Raw genomic sequence first — 22903 nt, forward strand, 5'->3', positions numbered from 1 at the left:
CGATGGATGGTTGGTACAAAAAGTCCAGTGAAAGACAGATTGATTTTGTTCTGGAAAAAAAATATTTGGATTTGAAGTGATGGAACATGTTAAGTGAAGTAATTGCAAGGATGTGAAATGAAAAACAGCAGTAACATTATCTCTCAAAAAGTAACCTTTCTGGTACATTTTACATTTTAATGTTGACATTATCATGGCAGACTTCTGGCAGACAATGAATTAAACTTAAAAGACTCACCATAGTTGGTTTTATTGGTTTCATTGCACATTTAATACTTTAATCAAATTTTGACAGAAATGTAGTGAGCTTTAACTCCAAAACCTTACACAAAAATATCTTTAAATTTTTAAGTACATTTTTCATTTTTTTCTATAACTTGCACTCTTTCATTTTATTTTTATTTTTATGCATTCTACAAAAATGTGGTTCCTGACATTTTCCACCAGCTTAAATTCAGCAGAAGGCAATGTCTACAGCGTATTTATGTTAAAACAGACAAGCAGTTTTCAAAAGTGTTATTGAATATGGAAGGCAAATCAATACTGTGACATTTCTAAACATATGGATTCGTTGAGCAGCCTCTCTCGTCGTGTTCAAGGGGAAATGCTAATTGTGTTGTTACCACCCATTTAAGCTTCAGGAGGTTCTTGAACTTGACAAGTCAGAAGCAGACTGTCCTAGAAAAGGATGACCCTTTGATTTCATTATCAGCCCAGACTCACTGCAACTGTGTCTTGCTGGATCATTTGGTTTTTATCTAATTCATCTCATTGGCATACACAAAGAAGTCAACAGCTGTGCTGTTTACCTTAAAGAGGCTATGTTATGTAATTAAACACATAATCTACCTGCACTATTTAAATAAACTGTTTATACTATGAGAGTCAGCCTTCCGTGGTTTTATGATGAGAGGTGTCGGCACAGTGCGCTAAACAGGTGTCATCACCCTTCAGAAAACCATCGTCTTCCTCCTCGCTCCCACTGCCGTTCCGTCGGGTCAATCCGCATCGTAGTGCCGTCTTCATCCTTCTCTCCGCTCCTCTTTTTTATCTCGCCATCTGTCTGTTGAGCTGTCAGCCGAAACTGGCTCTGATGCTAAACAGATGAAGTGCAGTGAGAAACAGAAACATTAAATATGCCGCAATGTAGGTCAGTGTTTTCACTTGATGGTTTGGTCTTTCTTTTTGTTCCTCCGCTGTTTCAATTTTCGGGCCTTGAATGCCTTTGTGCGAGCGGAGATGCATTGCGGCTGTGTAAAGTTGAATGTCAGACGTTTCAAGAGGTTTTGTTCTTCGCCTGGTGTATCATCACCGTTTGTTCTGTTCTCCCTCAGTCATTGTTGACGTAGGTTTAGTACTGTCCTTTTCATCTAAAAGCAGTGATTAGCATTTAACTGCAGTCCAGCGTTTGTCTACCTCCCATCAGGATGGGCATTAAGAGGTGAAAAGGAAGGCAGGAGAAGGAGGAACAAGTTATTTTTATAGCACCACCTCCTGATGTGTCTCTTATGCGCCCCATGCACAAACATTTGGGAAGGCTGCTGTGTGTATAAGCACATTTTTTACATACATGTGTGTTGTGTTTTTTATGAAAGATTGATGTCGGTCTAAGTACCTGCCAAGCTGCATCAGGCGCAGCACACGCTGAGCAGGAGAGAGGAGGGAGAGAACAGAGGCTGGAGGAGGAGGAGGAGTGGAAGAAGGAGCAGATGCCACAGATAGAGATGCCATCAATAATGCAACCCCCAGTGAGCTCACAATTGGGGGAGGGCAGGAACAAATGAGGCAGAGAGCGGGACCACTGATGAAGAAACAAGGAGTTGTTTTGGATACTTCTACAAGATGATGTAGGCCATGGAAAAGACTCAAATTATGTAACTGTGGAAAAAGTAGAGAAAGCAAAGCAAGAATGAAGAGTGAATGAATGGTGAGATTAGGAATAATTATAACAGAAAGGAAGTATAAAGACAGCTAAAAAAAATCCCTGAAACAAAAATTATATATAAAATGAATATGATTAATAACAATAATCCCGATGCCTTCTGCTGGCTTAACTCACTCAGTCCTGTTTGCTGCTAAATGTACAGATCCCTCTGCTACGATTGGCATTTCTGGAGATGTGTTAAAAGCTTTAAAATGAAAGGCAGCTGATGATCCCAAGATGCACCTCTTTGCTGCATTTCTCCAGCCTGTGAGTTTTGGAGATATTTTCCTTTTATCCCTGTTACCATCTTCCTTCTGCTGTTCATGGTGGATTTTATATGTTTCAACTATTTATCTGACTGTAAATGTGGATAAGGGGCTACTTTTGCAAAGGAATTTTCTGACCAAACGTCAGCACAAAACTGACCAGCTTGGATGATATGTTTTTGTCTTGTTTTTGTTTTGTTACTAAGAATTGCTACAAGTGATTGGCTTCTGTCATGTCATAGCTTCAGTACGTTGCAAGATTTAGTACACCTCTTGAACTTTTTAGTAATTTTTTCACTTTAAAACCACAAGAAGTTTAGCACAGGGCAATTATTAATACATGGGTTCATTTTTCACCTTTTCAAAACATGCCATCGTTTTCCTCCTACCTCATAATGATGCACTTTGTCTTGGTCTGTTATACAGAATCTCAGTGACTTACACAGAAATCTGAACTTCAAGGGCTGCTGGTACTTTTTCAGGCATTTATACCCATGGGAAAGAGTTAACCATGGATTCCTAATTTAATGATCACAGGAGCAAAAATTAATCAAAAATAAAAATTTAATTAATGATACCAATAAGGGTGCCACAGGAAAGTTTGATAAAACAATCATTTTTATGGGGGGGTTTCTGACACTTTTTTATCTGATACAATGGATGTACAAAGAAATTGTGACGTGTAACACTACTTCATAACAATTAAAGTTGATTTTGCAGGATTTTTACACATATATTCAAGGGGTGTCAATAAGCCTTGAGGGTGATTTATTTCTAATTTATTCTGTACTTCAAAGGTATTGGCAGTCAGACCACTCAAATTGTAATAACATACCACAGAACATCAATAAAGACATTACCAGAACAGTGTGAACCAGACTAAATGCTCTATTTGATAAATAATTTGCTTCTCATCGGAATCCTGGAAATTGTGTCAGCAGTCCCTCAATAGTACGAAGCCAAAGTGAGCCAAAAACACTCCTGCAGCTCTGAGACTCTGGCCCGGAGAGATGTTCACACATCAGTAGTTTTAATTTGTATAATCGAACTTGTGGAAATACAAAAGACTCATGGGTGAAAAAACTGGCACAAGATTTACATCTATTCTTTTGCCTTACATTGGTTTGAGCAAAATGCTAATATGAAATTTAACACTGCTTCACCTTTCTGTTGCTTGATTGCACCCAGCCTTTAATTACCAAAGAGAAAAATGCAATTTTCAAAAGATAATATTAATTAATAAGAGAAAAAGCTGTTGACACAACAGGGCCAGGTCGGTGTCTAACTCCGACCACATTACCTCAATCCGATTTCTTTTTAGACTTTGACTTGGAATTTCCAACACCTATAGAATATCATCATTTTTGTAATTTTTTTTTAAGCCATGCAGAACTCGCCACATTACAACCAGTACTCTGATTATTATAAGCTTTATTTTCAAGGAGAATTGTAGCTCTGATTCTGGATTTAACAAGGAGCCAAAGAAGAGAGGATAAAAACTGAGAATATGTCTATTTAATTTTCTTCTGAATTCTTTCTGCAGTGTTCTGGCTACACAGAGAACTTTTTTTTTTGCACTTTCTAGTATTACAAAAGTGCAGCCTTGAAGTAACAAATGCATGTACAAATTTTTCTTCATCACTCGGGACAGAATATTTCTTATTTTGGAAGTATTATGGCAGTGAAAAAAGGAAGTATTAGAAACTTACTTCACATGGAGTTTAAACAACACGACCTTTTAAAAAATGACACCCAATTTTTTTACTTCATTACTGGAGCCCAAATAAACGCCGTCAGAAACAAGCGACTAAGTAGTTTGTGTTTTAGAGGCTCCCATCTCATCTGAATTTAAAAGCAGAGCATTCAAAGTCATTCCGGTTTTTATGTCTGTTGTCTACCTAACTGATTGGATTCATCAAGATTTGTCCTTAGATGTAACACAGTATTATCGGTATAGCACTGTAAATTTATCCTATGCTGTCTAATCATTTTATCCGTTGAAAGCGTAGATATAACAAAGAGATTTATCTCTTCACAGATTATCATTTTTCACTGTCATTATTGGTGTTCTGTAATGTTTTATTACAATTTATCTATGTGATAAGAAATTTTCTAAGGAATACTAGTGTATGTTTGTTAGAGCAACCCTCTTTTCGTCATGTAATCTGTGAGTGACTAGTATATTGTTGTCCATTCTTTCTGTTTACGTGGTTATTGTTTAAGCCTTCAATATTATTTTCCTATAGATGACTAAAACTAACTGCATCTAATAATGAGGATGTTTAATTACCATTCTGCCAGAGCCAGAAACTCATGTGACTTCCTGGAAACATAAAAGAAAATTGTTTCATCTCTTACAGCAAGTCATAAAATCTGCAGTAAAACAAAGTCTGGAGAGCCTCTTGTCTCACTGCTATAACTTATTAAGACAAGGCTGAGATAAGGTTATTTGTTCCACCTTATCTTTATATGGCAAGTTAGAATGTGGGACATTATTGACCAAGTGATCAATTTACTCTCTGCGTGAAATATGTTAGAAACGCTTCTCTATCAGTCTGTGGTACACACTGCTACTCCAGGTTTATATTTAACTTGGGAAGCCGTGAATTAGTTCGACAAAACCAAAGGAGAGGTATTCTGCTTTACTCTGTGAAAGTACGTAGTTTATCCCCACACACTGTCAATTTTACTGGTGAGTGGAAACTAAGAGATTATCAGGAATGACATCATGTTTCCACTTTGAAACCTGAATCGCACAAGTGAAATGGGGCCAGCGAAACTCTGTCTGTGCATGGTTGTGTGTGTTTGTTTAAAAGAAACAGAAAGAGAAGACTGTCGACAGAGTGCACGGCCCATTAGTTGTAAACAACTGTATTGCCTCCTGAGAGTTCCTATCTTGTTAATGTGAGAGGAGGAGAGTTCTTCATCATGATTTAATGAACTGCATGTTCTGTTTTTCAACTTAACATTGTTCCCATCTGAATGAGTTATTATGTCAGTATGTCTGCAGGTCAGGGTGTAGTGCTGGAAAAACGTTTCCTTTTAGTTGGCTTAAGTGATCCTTCTGAGTCATTTTGTTTTGCCTGCCTAAAGTGCCAAAAACCAGAGGAACTAAAAACTGCAGATCGTTAAATGGCTACTGGGGGGCAGACTACAAAACACCAGGTGGCCCTCATTTCTGTGATCAGGCTACGGAATACATGGTAATTGATATATTGTTAAGGTTGTGGTGATAGGAATAAATAATGTTTCCCTCTTTTAGCTGCTTGCAAAAAGACTTTGGACGCCACTGCCCTAGACTAAGAGAAAAATGCTATTAGTCATTTTTGCAGCAATGTCTGCAAAAATGCAGACATTGCATTTCATCAAGGATGTTGGATTGATTAAATGTTTTCAACATTTTAACCAATACTACCAATTTAAAATGGTTTAAGATGTATTTTTTAAATTTAAATCCGCCTGTGTCAAAAGAGGAACTGACCAATGTGTGAATATATACTTCACAAGTGAAAACCATGGCTGTTAAGTTCACAATGTGATCATCTTTCCCGAGCTGCAAGTGAGAGTTTGATGCTCACTGCTTCAGCTTGTGGAGTTACCGCTCATTTCTGCTGACTTATTGACCCTATTCCCCAGTTAAAACGCTCACATACAAACAGCCGAGGTAAATAAAAGATGCAGGAAAATAGGTTTCTGGATAAACAGTGTTTTGGGTCTGCAAATGCATCTTTTGACAGAGTTTGTAAAAGTGTTATTATGGTATTCTGTTGAAAGTGTAAAAACTGACATTTCTTCATGTTTTTATTATGATTTTCTCTGTAGAAAAATATTCTTCTGGAGGGTACTTTAATAATGCAAAACTTTCATGGGTATGTGCTGGACCGGTTTTTATATCAGTAATCATCACAACTTGGTTTATTAAAAGTACATTTTGAATTTAATTTGAGGAGAGAAGAATGCTCAAAGAGGCTGAAAATATTATAACTATTGATTAACATTTATGTAAGTTGATGGAATAGCATTATGTCAGGGATTTTTACCCAATTAAATTACCAGAAATTTAAATGGAATATCTTTGAAAGCTACCTTCTGTGTCAAAACCACATGGCAAAACATGGTCTTCATTTTTATAGATGACTTTTGTATTAAAGTTAGTTTGGTGTAGAATGGGCTAAATGAGAGTACCTCTCTCTTTTAGCTCTGTTAGCTCTGCTACATGTGCTAGAAGCATGAGTAAGCCGGACAACACGAACAACAACCGAGGGTGCAGTTTCAGGCTGCTGCTGTTTGCAGATACTCCTTGGAGGTGTCATCGCAGCATATCTCTCACATTGTGACTTGTGTTACTTTGAAAAATTGAGTGTAGGAGTTTGTTTTTTCTCTTCTGTGTTGGTTACGGGTCATTGGAGGCCTGAAAATGGAGAGGTGGCTGGGTCAAAGAAATCAACCCAAATAAAGGCATAAACAAGTGCAAGCCCAACAGTAATTGAGTCCAGGAAATCTTCAGCAAGCCTTTTGGGATGTTTTGAGTTAACTCGCTCAGAGTTTGAATGAGGTACATAAAAGGACTAAGAGTTTAATCTACACTGAATGACACTGGAGAGACCCATTTATCATGGCTGCTTAAACTAGCCATGCCATTTAAGCGGCCTTGTAGCATAATCCATCAATGCGAAATGCTGTAGAATAAATAATATGACGAGTCTTATGAAACAGTGTATATTCCCATTCTTCCTTCTTTATTGAAAGAAGGAACATGGTACATACTGCTTTCTGGCAACTCTCTGTGCTTTATCTGAACTGTCTCCTTCAACAACCTCTGCTTTCTCTGAAACAACCCAGCCGCCGTCACTTTCTCTCTCCTTTCCACCTCCTTTCACCTTGCCATATGCTCCTGTTTGGCTCTCGCTTATTAGCTTCTTTCTAATACTCTACCTCTGTCCTGTATGTTATTTGCTCACCCTTAGCTGAAACTGAGCAGTACTCCAAAAAAAAAATGGTAAAGCTGGTAATCTAAAGCATTACACACACATAAACCTTAGGAAGGACATTGTAGGTAAAAGAAATTACCCATTTGGGGGGAGGGGTTTGTTCCTTTTAGGTTTTAAATGCTTACTTTTGTGTTTGTACATTAAACTAATACCAACTAATAATCAACAGACCCCTTACTTTCTATCAGAGACTTGTTGTGTTGCTTTAGTTGCTTTGTGTCTGCATCCATTCCCCTGTCTCCATAGCTCCTGGGGGACTCCCTCATTACGTTGTCCCATTTATTTTCTTCATCTCCGTCCCTTAGGTGCTATTCTGTATGTATTGCTGATGGGCACAGCCTACTGCAGTGGAAATCTTTCTGTTTTTGATTAGTGTCTTTTTCTTTTCTCCTTTTTTATTTCGTTCAAATGACCGAGCACACGGTTAGCCAAAGATTACGAGGTAGCAGTGTAATGGAGATAGCTTCATCCATTGACATACACTGTGATATTATGTTTCTCTCACTAAATTCAGTTATTGTAACATGATCCAAGATATTACAGCTTAAGAGCATGTGCTTATTGTGTGTTTGTGAGCATCGTTCTGTGCTCATGTATTCTTGTTTACTGTATATCATTGTGGTTCTCCTTATTTCCCTTGCAAAGAAGCAAAACAGAAGAATGCAGTTACTGATTGCTGAGTGTTTCTGTTACACTGTCATTCATCAAACCAGCTTCCTCATGCCGACTTATCTTGTTTGATCTGTTGATTTTAAAAATTCCCCCAAAATTAGCATATGTTCGCACTTTCTCGTGTTCTCCTGAAGTACTTAGTATTAGTATCATTATGTAGACTGATTTTTCCTTTTAGCCTGGGTTATATTGCTGATGCTGGAAAATGCTTATCTCAAAAAGTAAACCTTAATTAGAGTCGAGCCCTTAGGATGAACAGAACTGACCTTGGATCAGCCATTCCCCAGAATATTGTGACCATTAAAAACTCTACTTACTTACTCTACTTACAGCAAATCTAGGATCATTGAGGAAAATGTTTTGTTTTATAACTAGTAAAACAAAAAGCCTGTTAACCAGGATTTTATGATGTACACCAACAGGACCACGAGAATTGAATTCAAAAAGGTCTCATTGAGATACATCTCTTCTGAGTCTTGCTCATGGTGGCGGCATACATCTAATCTAAAATGGCTTCAAGTAAAATAAATAAATAAATAAATAAATAGATCATCAGAAAACCTGAAAAAAGTCATAAGTCAGAAACAGTAATTGCAAAAGTTACTACAACACAATTGTCAAATATTTATATTTATAGTAAAATCCACATAGTCCACACCAATAACTGTGCTGCTGGTGACCCCAGAGATTATCCTGGTCTTCTTCTGAAAAACAAAACATTGTTGGTTTTTAGCTTCCTAGCTAACCAGTTTAATGTTGATATCAGTTGGTATTTGTTCATTAATTTCTATAACTTTCTCTTAAACTACAATGCTCACTGGAGAAAAGTAAGCAGAAGCATGATACGGCCATCACCATGCTTCATTCTGGGTCATTCTTTTGTTAGTGGGTCACACAATTGTGGACAAAAGTTTAGCCTAATCAAACCACAACACATCCTCCCACATCAATTTGGGAGATTTTAATCAGACCAATATTTTTCCTTAGAATTAAAGGCTTCTGACCTTTTTTCTTAGTGCAGACAAAGCGAGGACTACAAGAAATTGTTTTCACATATACAACACAATAAGTAGCAAATGGAAACTCCATCATGTCCCTTATTGTTCCTGTAAGCCTATTACCATCCACCTTGACCTTTCTTTTTATCATTATGGAAAAACATCCAATTTTGTTTAATGTCACTGTTGGACTTTTTTTCTCTAACTATTGTTGACTGTCTCTTCCATGCCACAGTCCAGACATGTTGCTGTGAGTTTGTACTTTACTTCAGACTGACATTTTGGCCAATGAGATCATTCTTATGTGCAAACTATGGCTGAAGCTAAACAACACAAATGAACAAATGTCTGGAAAGTGCGACTTGAGCAGCTAAATATTACTATGGTTGATCAGATGCAGTTAATCTGTATCCAAGAATACTTAATGCTGGAAGTGAACCAAAGGGGATTCAGAAAAGTAATTAAGTGTGTGTTCTCTAGTATAACCTTGTAATTTCAGCTTTTTTATGTTCTATTATAGAGAGTTAAGAAATCAAAAGAAGCCTCAAAGATCAATTTAGCTGTTTTTGGAACATTGATAAGTGAAAGTTTGAACTTCTGATTTCTGAAATTTGTGACTTAGGAAAAACATTTCAGATTGTTTTGTGGTTTATAGACAATAATGAGGAGTTTCGGCCTGATAAACAGTCTTGTCTATATTTTTTTTACTAAAGGAAACCATGCAGTGTTAATGTCCAGTGAAACATAGTTAAATGTATTTGTTAAGGTAGTGAGACATTGGCTACCATAGCTCACAGTCTTGTTTTGTTCTGTCTGTCTGTCATTCCTCATGCATTTCTTCCTTTTGTACGACAATGGTTAACTATAAATCTAAACGTTCTCTGTCAGCCCTTACGCTCACATCTGCTCCTCCTTATTCCACCCCTCTTGTTCTTGCCTCCACCCATCTAGACGGATGTAGAGTCTCTTGACCCTCGTGGACGGACTCCTCTCCACCTGGCTGTCACTTTGGGCCACCTGGATTGTGCCAGGGTCCTGCTGCAGCACGGAGCTGACGTTAGCAAGGAGAACCGTAATGGCTGGACCGGTGAGTGTGCATGTGTGTGTGTGTGTGTTGAAAATTTCCTTTGTTTGCCTTAATGCACATATTGTACATTATGCATAAGCTTTTGTACACAGAGATTGGCCCTTGGGAGGCTGGAATCTGTTTTAAGGTAAATGTGCTGTGAGGTGCATTTTGTTCAATGAAATATCAATGTTGATGTAATTATAAGTCTGCTGTATAAAGAAAAATGACATTGACAACAATGAAAGTGTCTTTTACAATGCAGTTGACAAAATTCTTCATAAGTTTCTTGTTCCCTTTATTACTTAAAAATGTTAAAGGCTTATACTTCCTGTATGAACAAAAAACAGAAATGATCATCTTGCCTAATTAAATGTGATTGAATTGAATGTATGTAATATTATTATCATCACTCGTTTTGCCGCTCTATGCACTTTTTTTCAGTCACACTTGCTCTTTAGGCAGACTCTGTCAGGCAGCTCTTCTCTGCTGGCTCTGCAGAATTGTGGTATGGACATCTGGCAATAGCAGGATGTGGGAGTGTGAAATCATTAATATTTTAACCTTGAAATTACCACTGTTTCATCACATGCCTGTTCAAGATTTCTGCAGCTTCAAATGAATCACTTGTTAAAGCCTGAAATATGAATGGAGGTAAATGGATGAGGATGACCTGAGTTACACAAGAAACAGTTACTGATGATTTATAGTTGAAGCTACTTTACATTTACATCTGAGGGCTACAAAATAGGAAAAGAAACAGCCTGATGTAAAGGTTGGAGCGTTTGTAAAGATGCATTTTAAAGTGCTTTACAGATATTCAAGTCTTGGTCAGTTTTAAACTTCTATTCTTGTGGATTTTTTACTCTCACTACCTTTGGGGGAGTTTTATCAATATTTAGAATTGAGGTGAGTTTGTGGAACAACTAAATTAAAACTTTTACACCTGAAACAGGTTTAGGATAAATATGCTTTTTTTTAATTAGCTATCATTGCTTTCATCTCAGTCCACTTTTCCCCAGGAATCTTCTTGTTTTATTCCTTAACCCTATAAACAAAGATTTCAGTATGCAGAGGTGCAACATGAACTAAAACATGATCATTTAAATGAGCATTTTAAAAAAATCTTATTTATGGCTTTAATTGTCTAAATAATCTTGTACTCTTCCATGTCTCTCAGTAAAGTTATACAAAATCTGCAAATTTTACAAAATTGTTCATGGCTTAATTCAATAATACTATGAAAGATAATACACATTGTAGGAGCTGTCATGATCTAAGTTCCTTTAAGAATCATTACATGAGGTTGTAGACGTGGGCAGGAAGGGCAGCCTGCAGCAGCGTCTCCTTGTTGCAGGGGATCAGAAGCAGCCTGTTGTATGTATGACAGTTTTAATGAAGACGATGTTCATGGTTGTTCATTATGTTCTTATGAAGAATCCTCTTTTTTTTATAGCAAAAAGCATCACTTGAGTTTCCAGAGCAGTCCCCAGAACAGAACCAGCCTTCTTTACTAACTTATTGAGTTTTTATTTTAACACTGACTCTGATGCTGCTGCCCCAACAGATGATGGAAGATTTACAGAGGAAAGTCAACATCTTGCTGTACAAGCTCAAGGAACTAAGTTTCCTTAAGAGACACACTCTGCTCTGTTTCTCCTTGTGATGGGTTTTCCTCTTGTAGCTCCTGTTTACTCTCCTACCAATGAACACTGACATATTTATTAGCATCCACCACCTCACTGCACTCATTATCATAGAAATAGTGCTTGACATTGTCCTAACATACAGTCATTTACTTTATTTTGTGTACATTCATGATAAGATGATTGAAGCAGATGTGTGATGGCCTCTGACATAACAGCTGTCTCTGATTTGCTGAGATGGGCCTCATGTAAAGTAACTTCAGAATCTCCAGACGAATGAAGGAGATTTCTTATATATCAGAACACAAAAGGATGCATTCTGCTGCATCAGAACCTTCTTCTGGGTCAGACTAAAGCAAAGAACTTTTTCCCCCCCAATACCATCTGGACCTACAGTCTCTGTTGGGTTTAATCACTCCAGCTGCCTCTATGTGGAGCTAAATTGGGGCCATGAAGCTTGATCCAATTCTTTTTTCTTTGAAACTGAAAAAAAAACTTTAATCTGAAAATATTTAGATTTTTTTTTTGTCAGTTTCAAGTTTCTTTTCAGCTTAATATTTTTCAGTTAAAAAATATTGGAGCAAACTTTATAAGCTTTAGTTCCATACTGTTCCCCTTCCTTTGTAACCAAAACAAAGGAAGGCAAGAGCGTCTCATGGAGATGGAGTTGAAGGTGGAGCAACAGCACTAAGTTCCAGAACTGAGACTTGACATTAGTCCATTGAGGTGTGACAGGGAAGCTGCGGGTGAAGGGCAGGAGAAGAGGATACTTAGCTTGTTCCTCTACTAAAGCTAATGAAGAACATGTTTAGTTCATTAGCGCTCCCGACACTTTATCTATCTAATCCTCCTTCTACTTGAAGCCTGTGATGTTCTTCCTCCCTGACCACACATATCTTATATAACCCTAACCCTAACCCTCCCTAGTATTTCCTGTACTGCGCTTTGTTTCTTATCTTGACTTTGTATTTGAGATGTTTTTGTACACTCTGCAATAATTCACTCTGCCACCCTGAAGGTGCTTTTTCTTGTTAAGCAGTTCCTTCAGGTCCCTGGGGAATTCAGGGTTTATTATTCAGGAAGCACCTACTGCCAATCGTCAGATACCCCCTAGTTTACGGCAGTGATCTTGTTTCCATGTGGCTTACTGAGTGAATCTCAGCTTTAGAGCGTCCACAACATGCTCCACAACATGTTTCTCCTCACTTGACATAAGTTGCCAAATAAATAAGGATTTTATGCACAGAACAGAGAAATTACCTATTACTTTTTTTAGGGGTGGGCGAGTCTTTACATTTTAAAACAGCATTAAACTTCAGTCCTGTTCTCCACTCTGGTTTTATATAAGGTTTTGTGCTGTTTTCTCTGTCTCCATTAGAGTTATGGAGGCAGTTCAGTGAAGCAAAGCCTTTGCTCTTCCTTAAGACTAGTGGCAGCAGCAATTAGCAAACACCTGGTGGAACTGCGCATCTGTTGAGCTCATCATACAAACTACTTCTTAGTGCAAATGCTCCTAAAAAATATTAAAGGCTTAATGGAGAAACACTGTGATGAGGTGCTGTAGGCAGAGTGTCGGAAAGAGCAGAAGCTTCTTAAAGGGACAAAGGCCCGATTTCGAGGGTTTAAATTGCAAAGTCAAATTTCTTTTAAGTTATGTTTGAAGTATACAGCATTGTTATGACAGATGATATTAACATAGTTACTTGATTGTGCTAAAAAATGACACTATGTGCCTGGAAAATAATACTGCCTCTTTAACTTGTGGTTTTAGAGTACAGAAATCCCTGAAGACTGGACACCATCTTTTTGAGGGTGTTTATAACTCCAATACACGCCGATACATTTATAACTTACAGTACACCTAAGGATTGGATCATTAGGTGTATTGGATCCTTTGGTTCATTGACAGATTATGAGACGCAAACCCTCTGTGGACTTGTGTGTGTGTGGGGGGGGGGCTGAGTTTAAATCAATTATCTGAAAAGGAAGCAAAGGGAGGAGTATTCTCTAGTCTTTGATCAGCTATTTGTAAAGTGTCATTCTGATGATAGATGGATACGTGGCAGTAATTGGGCCAACCATCTTCTCCTTTGGCCTACTTCACGTTCAGCAGTTCCCGCTGCATCCTTAAATTGCTCGCTCACATAAATTTTGAATAAGGTCTGAATGTTTTACTGTCTGTTCCACCCCACCCACCTCCATTCTCCAGTTCTTCAAGAGGCGGTGAGCACGAGGGACCCGGAGCTGGTGCGTCTCGTGCTGCGTTACCGTGACTACCAGAGGACTGCCAAGAGGCTGGCGGGCATCCCCGTCCTGCTGGAGAGACTACGCCAAGTGGGATTTTACACGCACGCACACACATTAGCACAAAATCTCTAAGGAGCACGGACACACACACACACACACACACACACTCACACACACACATACAATTATATAGAAATAAATGTGCATGCCGCTTAGAAGATAATCCATCTACAGTTGCATAAAAAGTCAGGTTTTACTCAGCTGTCATTTGAAATGCAGATATGTCTTCATTTTAGGATAAAATATTCTTTTTGATGGTATTTATAACTTTGTTTACTATTCAGCGAGGGGAACACAAAGGATTATGTCTCCATGTTACACGGCAGTGTGTCCCGAGGTGATCTGACTCATCTCAGACCCGGGAGGAGTAAGCACTGGCATGATTAAAGGCACAGGAGCATTTCTTACAAAGCTCAAGTGACCTGTGCCGGAAGATGATAGGTTGATGGTAGTACTGGTGCACCAGCAGATCATCCTGTTTGTGCCGCGCAAAGCAGTGGCAGAGATGCAGAGAACTGCCTTCACACAGTCTGTCTCTGTATCTGATCCAGCTGGCTCCCTATCACACAATCACACACACGCAGGCACATGCCTAATGATGCTCTCACTAAAGCATCCTCACACAGCAGACAAAACACCCTGACACTTTTAAAATGACTCTTCAGTACACAAACATCCCAGCGTTCTTTACCTGCTGCTGCCCTCACCCACATCATCGGCCTCTCCATCCATCAGTTCTATTATTAACACCCTCCACAAACACACTCGGCTTCTCTGCCAGTCTTCCTCACCATCCTTGGCTTACACACTGAAGCAGCCCAACTGCATAGTTTTTACTCTTCATTACTATTCTCCTCGTTTTGTTCTTCATCCATAATGTCCATCTCTCCTCCTCTGCTCCCTGTCCAGGCACAGGATTTCTATGTGGAGATGAAATGGGAGTTTACAAGCTGGGGTGAGTTTTAGCTTTTTTGCATCTCTGAATGTTTCTAACCAATTTCTCATATATTATTCCCATGACATGTTTATGCGCATTTCTTCCTGTTGAGATGAATAACACTGGCCCATAGACTAATTGAATGCTTTTGTATGCATATGGTATCATTGCTGAACAAGTAAAGAGGATTTAATGGATGACTGAGGCCAATAATTACCCTAATGGCAACACTTGCAAAAAAAAACAAAACAAGAATTGTTGTCTGAAATGTTGGACATAGTCATGACAAATACTACTGTTTGGTTAAGATGTTGTGTTTGTCCACAGTGCCCCTGGTCTCTCGTATCTGCCCCAGTGACACCTACAGAGTGTGGAAGAGTGGACAGTGTCTCCGAGTGGACACCACCCTGATGGGGTTTGAGCAGATGACCTGGCAGAGAGGCAACCGGAGCTTCATTTTCAGGGGCCAAGGTTAGCAAGCTTTCCATCCCTTCAACCAAAAGGTTGCTAGTTTGAATATTGGTTTGAGGACCTCCCTCTTGTCTGGATTTTTAGCACTTTGCAAAGCAGTGGTATTCGTTCTTCAAAGTGATAATTTTCCAGTTGCCAGATAGAGCGCCTTGCTTAACGACAACGCACATGACACATTAGAATGTCTCTGCCTGTCACAAGCAGTGACGGGCAGAGACACCGCTCACTTCTACTGCTAAGTAGAAATGAGGCACATGGGATAAGAAATTAATGCCTCTCTTTTCATAAGTAAGCATTTAATGTTTTATGTTGTGTGATGCTCCTTGGTCCTGTGTGTTGTTTTAATGAGTGTTAGAAATAAATCTGGGTTGAATTGGAAACATGAAAGACCCTTTTTTATGCTTAAGACATATGATTTACATATCCCATTTCCACAAAAATCCTACTTAGTGTAAATTTTTAAGTAGGAAAAAAAATGTAAGATTTACAATAAATTTATTTAGCATTTCTTGAAATTGAAATTTAATTTCTGTTGCCCCTCAGTACTTTTAACTTGCTGATCCTGTCCCACATGGCTTTTGAAAGACAACTGGATTTGTGTCAGCAATGTTAACATTTAGTGTTGATAACTGTTGGAATAAACAATTATTCCAAACTGTGGAAGTTGACATGAATTTCTCACACCTAAATACTGTAAGTCTATATTTTTGTCTTGATGTTCTGTTTCTTTGTTGCACGAGCTGCAAACATAGATGCTTTTTTTCTAGCCTTTCTTTTTGATTCTGTAACAATGTCTGTAATCTGTTGACATCAGACTTAATCCCTTTGCCATCTTTGTGTCTTTCAGCACAAGTGCCTCTCTTCTGTGTTTCTGTCTGAAATTCTTCCCATTTTTCTCTTCCTATTTCTCAGACTCCAGTGCAGAGGTGATGGAGGTGGACCACGACAGACAGCTGGTGTTCTGCGAGACCTTGTGCGTCTCATCTCTTACGGCGCTCTCTCCTGGCAGGGGGAAAGCCGGTGCCTGCAAGGGCACCTGCGCTGGACTGGGCCTTCTGGGTGCGACGCAGCCCAGCGATGAGCAGGTCGCAGCCAGGCTGTCCGCGCCGGTGGTGACCACTCAGCTGGACACCCGAAACATCGCCTTTGAGAGGTCAGAACCAGAGCGAGTATGCACTCAGTACCTTTGTACCTGCAAAGTAAACATTGTCAAAGTTAGCCTCAACCGTACTGATGAATTACTCGTTCATAAAACAATGGCCTTGGTAAAACCATTACCTTTGTTGTTACAATAAAATGTTTCTGTCGGTGCTACTGGTTTACTTTCTCCTGCACTGTGAGACACGGCTGAAGGGAGCAAGTTCAGCACATTCTCTGGTAGCCGTCAAAATGCATTTGGCAAAACGCAAGAAAAACAGAAGCAGCAGCACTGCCAGGAAGTGGAGACAACCGCACACATGTGGAGCTAAAAAAAATAATTCATCATAAATAATTAGTTTAGAAAGGGACAGTGAATGAATGGGATACGGAAAGTTATAGAAGTGCAATATGTAGACAGAAAGAAATGGTTCTTTTGGGGGAAAGAGGGAAGAAAGAGACATTTGGGTGAATTATGGAAAGAGAGGAAGAGTAAATGTTAAGAGATAAACAGTAAGTGAGCAGAAGGACAGAGAGTACGGCTCGGTGAAGTGAGCAGGCAAAGGGTAATCGTCTCCCTGTCAGACTTCCACCTTAGAGTCACCTCTCTGCATTTTCCACAGTCAGCACTCCTGTCTACATGCCAATAATCTGTTTATGATCCTTCAGAGTGAACCACTTTGTCAAAGCAGCCCAGACAGGGCATCTACCTCTGGAGTTTATTTATCTTCAGTCAGTCACGCACACAAACTACAGCGCTGCAGTTTTCTGGTTTCAGGCTTTAAGTAAATTTACAGAAGTTCAAAGAGGTCACATCTCTCCTTCTTCAACTTTAGCTTCTACTTTTCTAAAATAAAAGGGACATTTGGAGGTATGCATGGCATTTTCTTTTCTCTCCCGACACAGAATGAGTAACTGAACGAGGACAAAACAGAGAACACAATAGGAACAAGTTTAAAAATTATTCAAAACAACAAAGGATCCTTGAGGAGAATGAACATTTTGCTTTCTTGTTTTGTGTCTTTATACAAGGTCTGTAAAGCAGGGATGATCCACCGAGGATTTTTTTGTCCTTGTTACCAATTCCAGTTAATTAGGCATTTGTCGTAACTGAGTCCCAGTCTGATAATTCACTAAAATGAATATTATATCTATGTTTAAAAACCCGGTAGCTTTAAAGGGCACAATGAAAACATGACATATTTAGTCTCTTTTTTTTTTAAACAAGTTGCATGAAGGAGAATCAATTTGCATCACATGATGGCTGACGCTGTCTGTTTTACCACATCTCCAGTTTGTACCCCTTTTGTTGGAGTTTTGTAAAAATGATACGTGAACTGCTACCTAACCTAGATATGACGTAATGCAGGCTAAGGTGAAAAATAAAACCTTTAAATCATCAGAATAAAAAATCTAAAACTCTGAAAAGTAAATTACATCAATATTTTAGAGCTAATAGATAGATTGTTCTTATACCAGTGTCTTGTTTTTAGTTTTGGCACAGCATGTTTGATTATGAATTGCTAATTTTGTCCTCCTTAACTTGTTAGTATGAATTCACTAACTACCAAAGCGACTCCAGGTTTGTGGTTGTATCATAAGCTGTGAATCTTTACAAACACAGGACTAAATATATTCTTTTGAAAATACTACAGATGGTCCTGTGGGGGAATTGAATACTAAGTGGGAAAGTAGTGAGCTGACTTAAGAGGGCTGCTAATGGAAAAGCTTTGAATAGGTTAGGACCACAGCAGTTGGCTAACTGATACATTAACATTTCTATTCTTATTACTGACATTAGCTGCTATTTTTATTATCTAAATATTCTTGTGTTTATGCTATTACTGCAGATGTGAGGAATAATGATGAAGGGGATAACCATCCTTGAAACCTCTGCTTGGATCCACAGGGACTAAGCAGATGAAGATGAGAAATGCCTCACTAGCTTCTCAACAGGTTTCTTAATTGCACAGTGAGCTGCTGATTTTCACTGACGGCAAACAGGAACAGTGGAGGCAATATTTTCAAGCTGCATCTCTCACCAATGGGGTAGTGGCTGCAGTACAGGGAGCTTGAAAAAGCATCTGACTGAAGCTGCTCTGCCTTAAATGTTATTAAACTTGAGAATAATCCTTCTCACTGTTGCATAATTAATTTCTGTATAAATTATACAGGTGTGTTCTTTTTTTTTTCTTTTTTTTTTTACTATTTCTTCATGTAGCTATGAGCTTAACTTTAAGGTCACAGGAAACTTATTTGGATTCTGTTGCAGGAACAAGACTGGCATCCTGGGCTGGAGGAGCGAGAAGATGGAGACAGTGAATGGATATGAGGCCAAGGTATGAGTGACAGCTGCGTAGACAGCTCACCTTCCTCTCACCGCTTCTGACCTGATGCTCAGTCTCATGGTATCAAAGTCCTCATTAACCCACAGTGAAGACTTCCAAAAGTTACTTGACCATCTCGGTATTTAAGAGTTAGACAAATTTGTTACCCTCAAATGAAGGGGAGGAATCCACATGAAATTTTATGAGCACATAAAACTCCAGATGGCCCTGAAAAAACAAAGGCATTACCTTGAACCCTTTTGTTTTTTGTTATTCTTTTGACCTCCCTGGAGGAACTGATAGTCATGTCAGATGCCCTGGACCATCTGCCGATGGTGCTTTAAAAACACTTTAAAGTCCTGATGCTTGAAAATTGCTTCTTTTTCAGCATCATTGATTTAGAGTCCCAAATGGAAACAGGCAACTTCTGCTGCTGAACACACTATTATCTTTCGCTTTGAACAATGGTTTCTGACTCTGAGTCAGAGACAGGATCTTCTCATCTTTTAATTTATGGTGCTTCCACACCAGCCCTGTTTGGTCTGGTTTAATCAAATTGTAGTTTTTGTCCTGAACGTCTGTTTTTTTGGGGGGAGGTGTGAACGCGTAATCGAACTCTAATGCAGACAAGAATCGCAAACTCAACAGACCTAGTTCTCAGTTCGGTTTCAGAGAACTCTGGCACAGTTTGAATGGATATGTGAATGCCAAGCAGACCGGAGACCAATCCAAAAGCAGGAAGTGGACTATAGTGCAGTGCATTCTGGGTCAATAAATCCAAAGCAAACCCAGGAGTCTAATGCTAGAGGGATCTTTTACTGACAACAAAAGAGAAATAATACAACCATTCAAATCTGATGTCACTCCATGTTTGTTTACATTTTGTGAAGAGCGATGTTTTACTTGTCTTCTTCAGAGGTCTTTATGTTGTTTCCTTCAGTGGTTCTTGGTGCAGCGCCACCACAGGCGAGTGGGGAAAACAGTTTTTTTTAAGAAGAAGAAGAAGAATTTGGTTTGTTTGATAGGGTGCAGTTTGAACGCATATTGCACCAAATGTTGCAATTTTATTCCTAATTGAACTACCAGACTGTCAGGTGTGAATATACCCTTAATTTTTTAGCAGTTAATAATGATAAAATCCTGTTTGACTATTCAAAATACACAATTAGAAACACCGTTATTAGGTTAAATATTTTCTAATGCTGCCTATCTCCCCTCAGGTCTATGCAGCATCCAATGTTGAGCTGATCACCAGGACCAGAACTGACCATCTGACAGATCAGAACAAGAACAAGACGAAAGGTAACTAACTCATTGTGAGGATTACAGCACAGTAAACCCCAGCAGCTGACTGCCTTCAATATTATGGCTTCACCAGTGTAACCCCCAGCCATAGCCGCAGTGACATCCCTGATGAAAGACCTGCCGATAAGCTGCTGGGCTCAATAAGATCACTCAGAGACACAGCCTAACAGGTTGCAATGTTCTCTCTGAGGCTGCGTTTCGTTCATTTTCTGGTTCAGATCATTAATCAAACAAGATTAGCCAGCTTCCCTCCCAGGAGGGAGACTGTCAGCGGAGATCAGCTGCCCCACGCTCCTCTGAAAGAAGAGGATGTGAAGGTTGATCCTGGTCTCCCAGGTCACATCCTCACCTGCATTCTGCTGCTATGCAGGAGGAGGAAAGTGTTATCAGAACCAGTTCAATGACTTCACAGTGTCTCTAAAATTTCACAAAATGTAAAGTCTGCATTCTGGAATGACCAAAGGTTTGTCTCACCTCTGCTTCACTTCTGACAAAGTCGCCTCCTCCGGCTTTCAAAGCAGCATGGCAAATATACAACATCCTGTCTGCGACTTAGCTTTCACCTTTTCAGTAAAGTGTTGCAGATTTTCTCAAACATAAAGTTATAATTTCTATTTAAGTGGGCAAATGTTAGATATATATGACCGGGAATGTTTTACATTTTAATTGAAAATCTCAGGCCTAAACTGTAATTTGTAATTTGTGAAAGTGCTTGACTTTTCAGGGCCATCTTTGTCCGTAAAAGATACTTTATGCCTTCTTTAAAACAAACTTAAGGACTATTAATCATGCAAACCTGCAACTTACTGGCAATTTTCATATAGATGTTCTGCCTAGGACTGCAGCTACAAATGAAATGCTGTCCTTCCAATTCTTGTGGTTGTATAAATAAAACCAGTTACTAATTTATTGCATGCTGTCTTAGATTACTAGAGTAGTAAGAGTTTGGTCCAACCAGTTTCTCTACACCAAAGTTCTTTAAGTGGCAGACCCCATCTCATCTAGATTTGGATTTTTAAATCACACGTGTTTTGTAATTTTTACAACAATCAATTTTAAAATGCACCACTTTTATAACATTTACATTTACGTGGTGCAGCAGGAGCTTGCAGGGTTCCTGTCTCTACTGAAAGAAGAGATTCAAAATATTCTTCCTTGGTTTAGTGAAAAAAACTCTCTTTTTTTCTCCTTGCTTAAGTGGATTTTCTCCACTAACTCACTGTGTTTTGCTCAGACTGCATATATTACACAGGAAACTTGCACTTGTGAAACATGTTTCATATGGTAAGGATGTGAATATTCCCCATAAACGATGCTTTCTGTCTGTTTTATAAGAGGACACGTGGGTGCCAAGTGAAGGCTGCAAGTGTTACACAAAGTTGCAAAACTGGCTGCTTATTATCTCAACGCCATTTGAAAATGGAGGCTGAATAAATTTTCCTATGGATCGACTGTTTCTATCTTTGAACTCAGTATAAAAGCACGGTCTACCTTTTGATCATAAGGATCATTCGGTTAACGGTATTTTCTTTAATACATGTAGAACAGGACAGGATCAGCTTGAGAGGATGACTCCTGAACGGAGCAGATATAAAGGTTTCCTCCCCTTTCTGCTCATCATTGGACGTGTTGAGCTCAGATCGCCGGAATCAACGACAGCACTTCAGATTTACTCTACTCTCTCTGTGCTGCTTTAAAGCCTCCTCATGATGGCTAAAGTAGCCTCTTCTACTATTCATCCAGTATAGAGGAAAATAACTTTCTGGGCAGCTGCGGTGGAGATAATGAGCCCCAGGCTTCTTCTCATTGTTATAAAAGAAGAGTTTTTTTGTTTTGTTTTGTTTTTTTTTTTTGCTTTTGAATTTGTTTGAACTGTTGTTTGTCCCTTTGCAGGCAGCAGGACTCCACTGCAGAACTTCCTCGGGATTGCAGAACAACACATGAGCTCTAACAATGTGGTGAGTGCATGCCATCCAGCATTTTCTCTGTTCTTGTGTCTCTCATGTTTGATGAGATTTTTATTGTCGGGAATAAATGATCCCCTGTAGTTTCACCGTCCCCTCCATCTTCCTGTCTGTGGATGGACAGGCGGGGTGTAAAATCCCAGCGTTGTGGACTAGAGAGCCCTCGTGCAGCCTGCTCTGAAATATTGATCATGCTTTTTAATTTGTTTCACTTTGAGAGATTCTATGACTCACACCTCCCTCCTTACACTCTCTGTAATCTCCCACTCATTTTTCGTCGCTACTGCTTTCCACTCTCCCGCTTCTCCCCTGACGCCACTCAAAAGCTTTTTTCCCCCCCACTTTGATGTTTGTTCTGCAGATATTTTGAGCAGCTTTAAATCTCTTATGTAGATGTACAGTGGCGTTCTTAATCCTGAAATTTAAAGTGGCATCAAAGCCACTTTGCAGAGATGAAAATCACCGTTAGAGCTCTAAATGATCCAGAGCTTCAGTAAAACCTGACATGAGAAACTTCCTCTTTAGTTTTTGCTTCCCTGTGAAGCTTTCATTAAGCTGTTGAGGATGTCCCATCATTGCCTTTCAAATAGCTTTTTTTCATATGATGTTTATTGAAGTGAGAAGACAATAATCTGACCACTAAAAGGCTTCATGTTAAACAGGCGTGTACTTATATGATTTAGTCAAACCATCTTCTAGGAAATGAACCAAATACAAAAGTCTTTTACAGCAATGACCAGAGAGACGCTCATCTGACATCAGGAGATGTTTTCTAGGATCTCCATGATCCGCTGAGCTGAACAAAGAGACTCGGGGATGAAAATATTGGAATATGGCATAGATGTGGAATAACAATTATCAGCCAGTCAAATCTATTTTGTTTTATGCTGTC

At 39.0% G+C, this 22903-nt stretch overlaps 1 protein-coding gene across 2 annotated transcripts in view; it reads left to right on the plus strand.

Annotated features, from left to right (window-relative positions):
* Nucleotides 1–22903, plus strand: part of ankrd13b (ankyrin repeat domain 13B) — a 46232-nt gene that overhangs the window by 12623 nt on the left and 10706 nt on the right. For both annotated transcript variants that reach the window (XM_005807947.3, XM_023352067.1), the window contains exons 2-9: nucleotides 9803–9938; nucleotides 13773–13897; nucleotides 14780–14825; nucleotides 15135–15278; nucleotides 16191–16431; nucleotides 18688–18754; nucleotides 19963–20044; nucleotides 21941–22005. In XM_005807947.3, coding sequence (XP_005808004.2) covers nucleotides 9803–9938; nucleotides 13773–13897; nucleotides 14780–14825; nucleotides 15135–15278; nucleotides 16191–16431; nucleotides 18688–18754; nucleotides 19963–20044; nucleotides 21941–22005 — 906 coding nt within the window. The remainder of the gene's footprint in view (nucleotides 1–9802; nucleotides 9939–13772; nucleotides 13898–14779; nucleotides 14826–15134; nucleotides 15279–16190; nucleotides 16432–18687; nucleotides 18755–19962; nucleotides 20045–21940; nucleotides 22006–22903) is intronic.

The sequence above is a fragment of the Xiphophorus maculatus genome, chromosome 18 (genome assembly GCF_002775205.1).
Source record: "Xiphophorus maculatus strain JP 163 A chromosome 18, X_maculatus-5.0-male, whole genome shotgun sequence".
Lineage (NCBI taxonomy): Eukaryota > Metazoa > Chordata > Actinopteri > Cyprinodontiformes > Poeciliidae > Xiphophorus > Xiphophorus maculatus.